This window comes from Galeopterus variegatus, unplaced genomic scaffold (genome assembly GCF_000696425.1).
Source record: "Galeopterus variegatus unplaced genomic scaffold, G_variegatus-3.0.2 Scaffold3788, whole genome shotgun sequence".
NCBI classification, from domain to species: domain Eukaryota; kingdom Metazoa; phylum Chordata; class Mammalia; order Dermoptera; family Cynocephalidae; genus Galeopterus; species Galeopterus variegatus.
The window spans coordinates 21,759-35,465 of NW_007729899.1; the positions used below are offsets into that span (position 1 = coordinate 21,759).

The 13,707-nt window shown below is 37.6% G+C and overlaps 1 protein-coding gene across 1 annotated transcript in view; it reads left to right on the forward strand.

Moving 5' to 3' along the window:
- Positions 1-13,458, forward strand: part of ADSS (adenylosuccinate synthase) — a gene marked incomplete at its 5' end in the record, with an annotated part of 34,354 nt that extends 20,896 nt beyond the window's left edge. The window contains 7 exon segments of the mRNA XM_008585988.1: positions 1,878-1,881; positions 1,956-2,082; positions 3,381-3,535; positions 4,875-4,999; positions 6,446-6,543; positions 11,272-11,421; positions 12,805-13,458. Coding sequence (XP_008584210.1) covers positions 1,878-1,881; positions 1,956-2,082; positions 3,381-3,535; positions 4,875-4,999; positions 6,446-6,543; positions 11,272-11,421; positions 12,805-12,857 — 712 coding nt within the window.
- Between the last annotated feature and the right edge of the window lie 249 nt (positions 13,459-13,707).

The window sequence follows — 13,707 nt, forward strand, 5'->3', positions numbered from 1 at the left end:
CTTTCTGACCTCTTTAATGTCTTTTGTAACACGTGTTTGTCAAGTTTGCATCTAAATCTTTCATTCAGGCTCTGTGTCAGAACTGGTAAAGGAAATCATCCTGGACATGGCATGTTTGAGTGACTTCACACGATAAAGCTTAGATAAAATATTAGATGGAGAACAGCAAGCAGAAATAGTACCTGAAGATAAAATTAAGACAAGCAGGGACCTTATACAACTTGTATGAAGTGATAGGGAATTTAGCTTTTATTCTGGAGATAACGAAAAGCTATTGGATAATTTTTAGCTGAAAGTAGACTAGATTTGCATTATATAAAAATCACTCATAGCAAGTGGAATGTAGACCAGCAAAGAAATGTATGAAAGATAATTTTTAAAGCTAACCAGCCCATTTAGGAATGATGGCCCATAAGGTCAGTTTCTTTACCACTGTACTCTCAAGACATAAATAAGGTCATTGGCCAAAGATTAGGCCTACAATTGGCAACTATTAGGTATCACTTGTGCCTAATTAGTCAGTAGTCGGGTCTCCTATCCTCTCTACCCTTCCATTGCCCCACAATCTTTGGGGAATTGCAAGCTGTTTCCTGTGTATCTGATTACTCCTAGTATCAACATCAATTTCAGAACTGAATAGGAATCTGCAAACCTCATATGATATGCCATTCTGAAATAGTTGCAGATCTTAGGTTTGTCTACTCTCTTAAGTTCCAAAAATAATGACCTCCAAGGAACATTCTAAATGTTAGACATGTGTATTGATTTTTACTTAGAATAGAGTGCTATTTTCTTTTCATTCTTTTATGCAACAAATATCTTAAATTTATCCCTAGCAACTCAGAAATATTTATGTGCTAAAGTATAGGCCTGGCTTTTCAGTTCCATTTTATAAGCGTTCCAAGTGAATGTAAAGTAGATGAAGAGTAACAAATAGAAATGGGTAAGAAGATTCTTACGGGCGATATATGTTGAACCAGGACTTTAAGCAACAGGGACTTGATAAATAGTATGGTCGTTTGAGGCATAGAAAAAGGACTAAAACAGGAATAAGCAAGATTGGAGACTAGAGCCAAGGAGGGACCATACATTTATCAGTGGGTATAACAAACTCAGTTAGGTTCATGAATAGATTCTGTGATTTCCATATTAGTCTAAATATTTAAACAGTTGAAAGTAGGTTTTATTGCTGTTATACTATAGGCGTTAGGGGAATCTCTTTTTTTGTATTCCATTTCTAATTGGATTCTAAAGTTAAGCAGTATTACTAACATTTTAAATATGTTTTGGGAAATTTTTATAGTGCTCATGTGTAAAATAGTATTTGATATTATCTACTGGTGATACTGTGGAGATATCTTACAGTGATGGAATACAGTGAAAAAGAGCGGTAATAGCAACCAATTACTGATATTGGCATGTTTGGCAATCTCATATGTGGCCCTCTCACCACCTTTTGAGAATCACTCTGATGCAAGTTTCAAAATTCATGGTTATGTGNGGCCCTCTCACCACCTTTTGAGAATCACTCTGATGCAAGTTTCAAAATTCATGGTTATGTGGTTATAAATGCAGCTTTTCAAATACCTCACAAAATTTGAAAGCAAAATGTAATATAGTCAATTCTTTTTATTTTTCTGAAAGCTGATTTATGAAGTATGAATACTTTGCATTTAGAAGGTTTTCATCATTATTAGCAGTGGGGTTAATGTAGAACTTTTGGATTTCATTGTGTCTCTAATTTTTCTTGAGTTAGTATCTTTTCTGGTCCTGGAGAATCAACATGAGAGAGCAAAGCTAATCCAAGTGTTGCGGTAGGATGAACACCATCACCAGCCCCTTTCTACTTTGCATTTGTCAGTTTCACTCTCATAAAGTCAGGTAATTTATACTTGTACTGTTATACTGTACATTTATTAGTATACATGGAAATTGGTTTTTGTCTTTGTGTATAGGGTTATATGGAAAGGATTAAACCAATGGTGAGAGATGGAGTTTATTTCCTATATGAGGCCCTACATGGACCACCAAAGAAAATCTTGGTAGAAGGTGCAAATGCAGCACTATTAGATATTGATTTTGGTAAGTGAGATATGATTTATAGGAAGCTTAACTGACCCCAGAGTACTTAAGATATAAATAAGTAATGTTACTGTTAAGGAGTTTTAAGGCAATGCTTTTAGCTTGTGTATTCAGGAATGATGGAAGTTTGTCATCTTATACCATCTTATCTTTTTTTAAGGGAATATTATGGAAAGCACAGTACACGTGTTAAGTTTTCTGGTTCATTGGAAAAATGAAATGATGATTTATGTTCAGTGGGTTTGGGGTTCTATAAATTGTGGTTTTCATTGTTTGGTACATGGTTCAACTCCAGACCTCATTTCTCTGGAATTATGTGATAAGATGGAAATATCTTCATCTTTAGTTCAATCTTTTAAAAAAGATATACATTATTTAGCATTCATATTCTAAGATCTGTGAAAGCTTATTTACATTAATTAACTCCTTGGGCATGAGACTCTTTGAATGGATTCAGAGCATTTCTTTCATCTTCAAAAGGTTAATACTTAACTTTTTCAAACTACTGCCCCATTAATTTGTTGTCCATTTCATCTAAACACGGTTTCTCATGATTAGTCTGATTGTTTTCAGATCTTACTGACATTTCATTGACTTTTGACCCCAAGTAAACCAAATAAAGAAAGTTTATTTCTATATAATAGTTATGTATTTTTGGTACTATAATATGCTGACCAATCTGGAAAGAAAGCAGACTGTCTAATTAGCAGAGTGAGGGCTGGCCAGTTAGCTCTCTTGGTAAAGCATGGTGCTGGTAATACCAAGGTCAAAGGTTCGGATCCCTGAACTGGCCAGACACACACACACAAAATTAAAAAATAGAGTGAATAGTTAAATATGAAGGGGATCTTCGGGGGAGAAAAAGTACACCACTCTCAATTTACTGTCATAATTCTGGGGTTATTCCCTGAATGGAGATCAAAAGCTGGGGTAATGTTGAATACCACAAAATTCTCAGTGTATTGCTATCACTCCAGATTGCTGCTGCACCTTAAGTATTCATTTCAGGGAGTTGTATTTTTTTTTAAACTAACAGGAGACTGTTAAAATACTTAGGTGGGTTTCAGCATTGAGTTCTTTTGCACCCTGCTGAATCCCTACCATACAGAGCTGAGTCAGTAACTGTGCACTCAAGGTGCATCTTTACTGTGAGCTCTAAGCCCCTATATTTTTATCTCATTACAGACAAAAAGAATCAAGGATGAAACAGTGAGGCTTTGAAAGGGCAGTTACAGTTATGTTCTGTTTTACCATGTGTATGCATGCATGTGTATTTTAATGTTTGTTTCTATTTTTAGGGACTTATCCGTTTGTAACCTCCTCAAACTGTACTGTTGGAGGTGTTTGTACTGGTTTGGGAATGCCTCCTCAGAATGTTGGAGAAGTGTATGGAGTTGTGAAAGCTTATACAACTAGAGTTGGTATCGGTGCCTTTCCCACAGAGCAAGACAATGTATGTATTTCTCAGTAAATCTAACTTAAAAAGTATTAAAATAAAAATTCATGCTTTGGGGTTTTTTTCCTTAATGAATTCTTGTCCCCTGTGCCTTTGGCTTCATTTGCAAGATTGATCAGAGCAACATTTAAAAATATATATATATAGGGCCGGCCCGGTGGCGCACTGCTACAGTGCGCCACTTGGGAGTGTGACGGCGCTCCCGCCGAGGGTTCGGATCCCACGTACAGACCAGCCGCTCACTGGCTGAGCGAGGTGCGGGCGGAACACCGAGGGTTGCGATCCGTTGCCGGACACGAAAAAAGACAAAAAAAGGAAAAAAAATATATATATAGAGGGCCGGCCCGGTGGCGCACTGCTACAGTGCGCCACTTGGGAGTGTGACGGCGCTCCCGCCGAGGGTTCGGATCCCACGTACAGACTGGCCACTCACTGGCTGAGCGAGGTGCGGGCGGAACACCGAGGGTTGCGATCCGTTGCCGGACACGAAAAAAGACAAAAAAAGGAAAAAAAATATATATATAGAGGGCCGGCCCGGTGGCGCACTGCTACAGTGCGCCACTTGGGAGTGTGACGGCGCTCCCGCCGAGGGTTCGGATCCCACGTACAGACTGGCCACTCACTGGCTGAGCGAGGTGCGGGCGGAACACCGAGGGTTGCGATCCGTTGCCGGTCACGAAAAAAGACAAAAAGGAAAAAAAAAAAAATATATATATATATATATATATATAACTGTAATGATGTCAGAATACAAGAGGTAGTGAAATAATAGCTATATACAGAAAGGTACAAAGAAGGGAATGGGCAGATCATAGATAGGAAAAATAGGGAGTAACTAGCTTAGCTCTTGGAGTGTGGTTTTCAATCTGAAATTTCTTCAGAAGGGCATTTGTGATATCAGCAACTACTTATTTAAATGTGTTTTCCTTATGGTTTTGAGGAAAAATATCAAACTACAGGTCTTGGAACAACTGGCTAGACTTGTTTATTTTAGTAAATACTTGTTTATTTTAGTAAATACTTGTTTTTAATAGGCATTATTTAGTTATTTATTATTTTTTTTTCTAATCTAAATTTTAGGAAGTTGCCTACATAACATTGTAAAAAATATTGGTTTTAAAAATAGTAAAAATGAAGCCAAAAGTGGATCTATTTCAAATAATGCCTCCCTTAGATAAAACCTATTATTTCTATGAAATTCTGTCTTCAATTTAGTTATTTTTGGAAAGGTGTTTATGTCAGCGAGGCTTTGACTTCTTGTATGATCTCTGGTATATCTCCACCAGATTTATAGAATTGGTATTCCAATACTAAAGTTCTATTTTCTGTTCTCTAGGAAATTGGAGAATTATTACAAACAAGAGGTAGAGAGTTTGGTGTAACTACTGGAAGAAAAAGAAGATGTGGCTGGTTAGACCTTGTTTTGCTCAAATATGCTCATATGATCAATGGATTTACTGCGTGAGTATTCTTTGGAAACATTTATTTCAGGAAATCATAGGACAGGATGACCACAAGTTTAATTTTGTGGAGTTCAAACTTGAGATTGTACCCTAATAGAGAAATTTCACTCTTTAGCCACCAAATTGAAGTTATAGTTCCTGGTAGAAGTGGACCAAGATAGAAGGGAAGGATACACAAGGAGAGGGACCCCAGTTATTTTCCTAGACATCCAAGGTTGGTAGAAGAGAGTCATGATACTCTTAAATGTCTGTAAGTATAGAGGGAGGCCAGAAAGGTAGGCAGGCAGGTGTGTGGAAGGATGGCTGGCTGGCTGGATAGGTAGCGGGAGTAAGCGCAGAGTGTGTAGATAGAGAGAGGGGACGCGGCACAGAGATTTAGTGCAGGGGGCTGACATCTGACTTCCTAGATTCAAATCTCAGGTCCAGGCATTACGCTTGTGTAACTGGGCAAGTTAATCTTTCTGTACTACAGTTTCATCATCTTTAAAATCTAGATAATAGTATTACCTGCTTCACAGAGCTGGTTTGAAAATCAGGTGAGAAATGTAGTGTGAGAATATAGAACACTGCCTGGCTCACTGAAAATGCTCAGGAAAAGTTAGTTGTTATTAACACATATATAAATATGTAAATGGATATATTTATATCTGTATTAATTAGGCTGAGCTCCTAGCAAATACCAGAATAAACGATAAAAAAAATTGTAAACAAGAATCCCAAACCTAGCGTTTTATCTAATTTCCACAGATTTTCCCTTAAAAACCCGTTTCCCAGTCCGTTTATCAAGAAATTTTATTTATTTATTTATTTATTTACTTACTTACTTGTTTTTTATTTTAACTTCTCAATATACATTGTAGTTGATTTTTGTGACCCTTTACCTGTTCCTCTTTCCCCTCTCCCCCGCCCCCCCATCATATTTGTTCATTTTATCAAGAAATTTTGATGTATCATGAAGAGGTCCTTGATGTGGTTTCCTTCCTCTTTGACAATTTCTGACCAGAAGGGTGGAGGTATTGGTAACCAGAGTGAACAACTGAGGGATGATGGTGTGTGTGTAAATGTACTTTATCTTGTGGTCATCCGTGTGGACCAGTGAGTTCTGCTGTGTCCCATGGCTAGAGTGCGTTCCTAACTCCAGATAGCCCTCCCACAAATATGTGTCATTGATCAGTCATAAGAGAGCTAAACAGGAGTGTGTGGATCTATCCTCAAAAATCTGTTGTAATTACTACAGAAGTAACTCAGTATAATACACACCAATATATTGTCCTCTAGTGTTTTATGTGTGGCACGCTTTAAAATATAATCCTAACCAGTTTTCAGAATTGCTTTGGAACGTTTAGCTTTGCATGAATTTTCCTTTACTCCCGCACCAATCAAATTAGATAATAGGGCCTTTAAGAGTTTGCTGTTTTAACATTACCTCTTCTTCCAAAATTAGGTTAGCACTTACCAAGTTGGATATTTTGGACACGTTTACAGAAATCAAAGTTGGAGTTGCTTACAAGTTAGATGGTGAAATCATACCTTATTTCCCAGGTATGCTTTTTAGGCTTTGTCTAAGGAGTATTATAAGCTGAATGTATTAGAAAAATTTTGTAAAGCTGTTTGGTATAATTTTTATATAGCCCCGGGCTTGATATGCTGTTTGTGTAAGTATGTTCACTTGTTAGCAATTGGTTCATAGCTGCTGTTCATTTGGATGCTTGGTCACAACAAGCATGTGTTCAAATTCAAAATAGGAAAGAAGAAACGTGGCTCTTGAGTTTCATCTTCCCTGTTTTGACAGTAATTACCATGGAGGTGTTCCTTCCTTCCTTGAGAACAGTGGGGTAAGAGAGAAGAGCCCTGCTTGTTGTAGTAAGCTGACTCTCAATACAATAACCCACCCTGTCCTTCAAGCCCCATGAATGATTTTCCCCAATCTCTATTTTGTGTTTAAAGTAGGTGGATATAGGGAAACTTCCTACCTGAGGCAATGTTTTTTCAGGCATATCTTGAGTTATATGATTTCTTCAGTTACTCAGGAAATTCCCATAGATGTTTCCAGCTACTATAAATAGAGACTGTTAATGTTTTAGTTTAGTCATCTGATATAGATTGGGAATATAACAAATGAAGAAATATTGACCAGCTTAATGAAACTTGGTAGACTGGTAGGTTTTGTGACTTCCTAATGACAACTAGTCCTTGGGAATTGAGGATAACTAAGTTCTTAGAAAATAAACCTGTATCATTTATCTTTTGTACTTATAGAAAAAAGGTATCTGTTGATATTGTAGGACACTATTCACTCGAAAAACTGGTTGTTCCAATATATGTTATGTCCTGGTTGTCAATTCTACTTACTAAGCTATTTAAAATAACTCAAGCACCAAAGAGAAGAGTCTAATCAAATATAATGACATCTGGCAAGAGCTACCATAGAGAACAGTGCAGCACATTCTTTTAAAATATTAAAAACTAACAAAACAGATAAAAATTGTCAATTTTATGAGTTTCTTTTTAAAGCTGAGATAGCTGTTTCTGGTCAGGTGCTCCTGGAAACACTCTGAGATGGAGATTTGAATCAAAAAAGCTTAATGGAGAATGCTTTCAGCAACATCACTTGTGAAGGGAGCAGAGGAAGTAGTTGAAACACAGGCATCCATTCCCATGCGAAGCTGTAGAGCTAGGATGACCCTTTAGAGTTGTCCTAGATTGAGGCAAATGGCCAGAACTTCGTACCTCCCAGCAACCAGCCAGTAAATGAGGGCTGTACCTTGGGTGAGGTAGCTCCCTTTGGCCAAGGGCAGTTCTGGGGATGGGGCTAAGCTGTGGATCATCAGAATGTAGTACCTTCCTCTTAGCAGCAGGGGAGTGCCTCTGTCTTAATGGGGGTATTCTGGGCACCACACCACAGTACAGTCCACCCTTGTGCAGGATTCTGGTTGGTATCTTTCCTAAGGAAACTTACAAGAGAAAGAGTGTTATAAATTAGCTCCTACTGTGGCTATCACAGTGGGAAAATAGAAGGAAGAGTCGCATTAAACTTTAAGGCTCCACCCTGTCTTACTGGATTTTAATATGCCAGATGCGAGTAGACAAGGAGAGGAGTCACTGGAAGGAGTAATTGATTCTGATAGTCAAGAAGAGGTAGGGCTGTTGTTTCACAACATGAGTGGGGAAGAATATGTTTGACACCCAGATGATAATTGGATGTCTTTTGTTATTTCCCTGCCCTTCACTGACACTAAATGGACTAACAAGTCAGCCAAGGCCTGAGAAGGGTATAAGTGAGCAAACTCAGATGACTCAGGATGTAGGGCTGGACCCCCAGTTCATACTGATTATCTCCCTCTTCTACTACTGATCTGGATTCTCTTCACCTTCAGCTAACATATTTACTGATCTAGCTGGCTTACCTGGTGAAATGCATTTTTTGAAGCCTTCTGTTTTTCCATTATAATAGGCCAAGGAACCAATATGGGGGTCTGGTACCTACCAAATATGTTTATTTCAGTTTTGTATTCAGTGACTGGAGAAATGACCACTGGGTGAATTTGTGAACTCATGGTGAGCTAGGCTTGGGCTAAGATTCCATTTATAACCTGGCTCCCATTTGGCCCATTATTAACAGGGGGGTCCCATGGTATCAATGTCAACTTGAACCTTGTGTCTAACAGTCCTCAAAATGACTGGGTATTCCCCTTTCCTCAATGTATGGTGAGGTATCATTACTATATATACTTGCTGTAGTGTTGTATAGAGTCCAGCCTACTAGGAACTTAGCCTCTCAGACAATGATATCCAGATGTGAAAGTGGTCATTACTTTTTATTGAAGCACTGCCCTTGGCCTCTTGATAATCCATTGTTGACTTTATTTAGAAACTCATTAAAATTTCCTTTGTAGATTAATACCCTTGTTGACTACCTGTCTAACTGGCTCCTAATCTCTGTGACGGTCAGGCCCTCTTAGCTGTCACTCTGACTGCTATTCATAATGACAATTAAACCTACATTGCTTCTGAAGGTTAAGTGCTGCCACCTGGCCTTGACTCTTTGTGCATCCTGTCATCTCCATTGCTATTAGGTATCTCAGTCCTATAATCTCCTTCCGTCAACCCCGGGGTTTGTAAGGTAATCATCACTAAGCTTTTCAGCAGTACTGATGCCCTTCTTACCAGTGCAGCTCTCATCACTTTGGAAATGAGTTCCTTCAAGACACTCCTGTGTAATTTTGTCAGCTGATGGGTTTTCTGGCCTTGAATAGTTTCTCTTTCTTCTCCTTTTGGGATTCCAGTTATATTTATATTAGACTTTTTCATATAATCCAATAAGTCCTTGAGGTTCATCTTCCTTCCTTGTCTGTGTTCTTCAAACTAGATTATTACTGTAGATCTCTCTTCAAGTTTACCCTTTCTTCTCCCCTTCTCCAGTAAGCTTTTAAATCCAGCCTGTGAATTTTCATTTCTAGAATTTCCATTTGGTTCTTTTCTATACTTTCTATTTCTCTGCTGAGATTCTCTATCTGTTCACTCATTAACAACCAAATTTTCTTACTTTATATTAACTATTTTTTCCTCTTAGCCCAACATCTGGGCCATCTCATTTGGTTGCTCTTGGCTATTCTTTTCCTTGATTGTGGATCACTGTTTTTATGCCTAATGACTTCGGGTTGGATATTGGACATTGTAGATAGTACGTTGTAGAGACAGATTCTGTTTACTTCTACTGAATAGTATTGATTCTTATTTTAGGGGACAATTGAACTACTGACTGTCTTGAACTTGATTTTCCGCTTTGTTATTGTAGTTAAGTGGAGAGCCCAAGATATTCCCCAAACCTCTCTAACCTGGTATGAGTTAGTATCCAAATTCTGTCTCTTCTGCGGATCTTGGCAAAGCTGATTTTAATCTACTTTATGAACGATCTGCAGTAGGTTTCACTGAAGGGTATGGTTTTTATTCTTAAGGAGCAGTCTTTCTAGTGTCTCAGCTGGATGCCAGGAGAGTTAACAAAGTGGAATAATGAGATCTCTCCAATCCAGCAGTGCTGGAGCTCCAGTGTAACCTGTCCCTTCCTTTCCACCAGCACTGCTTGACCTCTAGAATTTTTGTCCCACCCTCGGCTGTGTAGCAGCTGCTCTCTGGTAAGCCTCTGATGGTCCTGCTCTTTCAATGTTCACTCAAGCCTTAGCATGGGACTCTCACCTTGACTTCTGGGGGGCTACCTACCACCAGTGATGGTCCATGTTGCCAGCCAGCTGGCCAGTGATCCAGCTCTAAGTTCCCATTTTAGAGCTTTCTTCCTCAAACCATTCTTGGCTCCAGCTGTCTGAGATTGAGTTATCTAGGAAACAGCCTCTGATGTAGAGGTTTGCATGCCGGTAGTTTGTTCATAAGTGCTCTGAAGAACAACATCTGTGAGGGAGTAAGAGAAACAAGATTAAGCAGAGGAAGAAGTTGGACTGCAGTGTAGTTGCATAAAAAGCCCTTAGCTGACCCCATGGGGAGTTCTGGAGCTAGAATGGCCCATCAGAGTTGTCCCAAATTAAGGTAAGTAGCCAGGTCCCTTTCATTCCCACACCAAGTCATTGGACGTGGTCCGCTCCAGAGCGGCAGCTCCCTTCAGTGGAGGGCCAGTCCTTGGGAGGCTCTGAACTATGAGTGGTCAGCAGGCGGTACTCCCAGAGCTGTCAGTCTTGAAGAGGGAAGTCTGGCCAGTGTACCATAGCATCCACTGTACTGTCTCTGGTCAAAGAAACTGTCATTATTTATAGTACATTTTCAGTTTCTATTAAGGGATACAGAGAAAATGGGTGGAATAATGAAGAAAATTTCAATCAAAACAATAGGAGATTTCTCAGAAAAAAGCAGGCATGCAAACCTTTTTGTGAGGTTGCTGTCATTACAAGGACTCACAGTTCCTGATTGATTAAGTATAGAAATTCAAAAAGGTTTAAAAATGGAAAGTTTTAAGTTTGGCACCAAAACTCATTTGACAGAAAAACTTGACTTGAACTAATGTTAGAACTACATAATCTTTTCCTTCTTACAGCAAATAATTATATGTTGTTACAGAAACATGTTTGATTATAGAATACTATCCCAGATAGTATATACACTTTTTTTTTTTTTACCTTTCTAAAACCTGAAAAATTCTAAATTCCAAAACACATTCGGCTACAAGGATTTTGATAAGAGATTGTGAACCTGTGGTATAACAAAAAGTTGTTTGACAATAGGCAGTGTGTACCATGAACAAATACATTCTTTAACTTTTAGCAAACCAAGAAGTCTTAAATAAAGTTGAAGTTCAATATAAGACTCTCCCAGGATGGAACACAGACATATCAAATGCAAGGACATTTAAAGAACTACCTGTAAATGCACAAAATTATGTTCGATTTATTGAAGATGAGCTTCAAATTCCAGGTAAACATAAACACTTTGTGAGCAAACTTTCTTTACTTTTTCTGCACTTAACTTACCTGTCTGCCTTTGAAATAGAATAAAAGAAAGATTATTATTACTTTTCAGAGTGCTCCTGGTTTGCGTAAATGTCCAGGAAGATATAAAATAATTTTATTCCTTAAAGTAAATATAATATCCATCTTTGAATAGAAGATAATAGATGAACTCTCACCCTTTCTGGCCTTGTGTTTAATTGTTAGTCTGTTTTTTACCCTGTGACATTCATTCTCGTTCCCTTTTTTTAATCTTTACCACCATCAAGAATGGTTTATGGTTTTTTTTATTTGGGTTAAACCACCCTTGAGAGGTAGGGGAGTTTCTTGAATAGACATTAGGAAATAATAGGTACAGAAAATAAGAAATCCCATTAGAAAAAAATATAAGAGAATAACAAAGAATAGTAAAGCTTCTTCATTAAAAAACAAATATAAGATGGCTAGGGAGATAGGCATAATGAAGTTATGGCTGTATCTAGTTATGTGAAATTTTTTAACAGATTGCATTTTTCCTTTTATTCTTATATTTGCATTAATGGAAATTTGAGAGACAAGAAAAAGTGAACTGGGTGGAAGGTACCGTTCATATAAAATCTGTTATGTACTTATTCTGATTTGGTATTGTGGTTCATTTCAAACATGACTCTTATTTTCCAAATTGCTAGCTGCCCCTCCCAGCTTGATGTCAAATTTAGTAAGTATATTTGCTTACTGCTTTTAGCCAACATTTTTTGAAATACAAGCAGCAGTGAGTCTAACAATGACCTAATAAAATATCATAGAGGTTTATCCTAATAGTACTTTGCAGAACTCAGTAATTCTGCAAATAATCTAAAACCATGTGGTGCAGATGATAAGCGTTTCCTGTAGACTGGTGCAATAGGCAGTTTCTAAGGCTGTGCAAATTAAAATCATATTCTCTTCCATATATTTCTACAGTTTTTGAGATAGAAAAATTACAGGCACATTAATATCCTCTTAGCATCATCTACTTGTCAAAGGTGCTTATTTTTTCTGGTTATCCGGAACTTGATCAAAGATTCTTTAGGTTTCTGCTGGTTTGGGCTAATATTTTACTATCCTAGTCATTAGGAATAAAGAAATTGTAAATATTGGGCAGTTAAAACGGATTGGTAAGGCAAACTACCCAGCGCTGGATCTTGGCTGCACATCCTCCTTGGAAATAGGCACAGTCTGCTAACAGAACAGGTAACAGACAGCAAAAAGTCACATAGGGAAAAGTTAAATGGTGATGCTGAGAAAAGTAGGGGACTACCTATCTTTTAATCCCAAAGATTGAACATTATAAATGAATTAATGCTATTCTTATTCTCTTGTTTTTTTGCAGTCAAATGGATTGGTGTAGGTAAATCCAGGGAGTCTATGATTCAACTGTTTTAAGAACTGCCAGTAATGCAAGAAACACTCCTTGAGCAGGAGGGAAGAGACTTTCTTAAATATTTCATTTATGACCTGCAAATTCAAGGGAAAAGACATTGAAGGGAATTTTAAGCTCTGCAGTGGTTGCCAGTCTTTCAAGATGGATGGCTGTTGTGGAGGTGAACTTTGGCAGGTTCCAGTGTCAGCTTTCCTTAGCTGGCATAATTGCTGAATCATTTATTGCTCCTGCTGCTCCTGGTGCCATGTTTTCTTTTAATGTTTAGTAATAGTATAATCCCTGTTGTTTGAAATCTGAAACAATTACTTTCAGTGTAGTTTTTTTCATTATTGTCATTGAGTGTTCCTAGGTTTCACCCCCATTAGATGGTAAGAACAGTTACTGCAGTTTTGCACAAATATTTTTACATTCTGATCATTCACTTCTGTCATTGTTATCTTTGCTGTTAGATAAAATGATGAAATGATAGGGGTTCTATAAACTTTTGTAATGCTATAAATTCTGTTTAAATTGTAAACTGTTTATTTTCTGCTGAAACCATTGCAAAATTGAGCTTTGGCAGGGGAGAGGGGGTGATATTCATGGATCCTTTAATTTGTACAGAACTTACTCTCTCTGTAAATTATTTAATACGTTGAACATTTAATTAAATGTTCAAAGAGAAAAGATGTTCCCCCAAACAATAATCTTAATGTTAAAAAAAAAAAAATTAGTCATTAAAAGATCTGTTGTGATATTTGGTGGATATTTTTCTTTAATTTCAGACATTAACTCTGAAATGTATATCTTTCCTTTTTTTAATCTTACCATTATTTCTTAATCTAGTGGATTGATTTTTCAACGTTGTGCCTG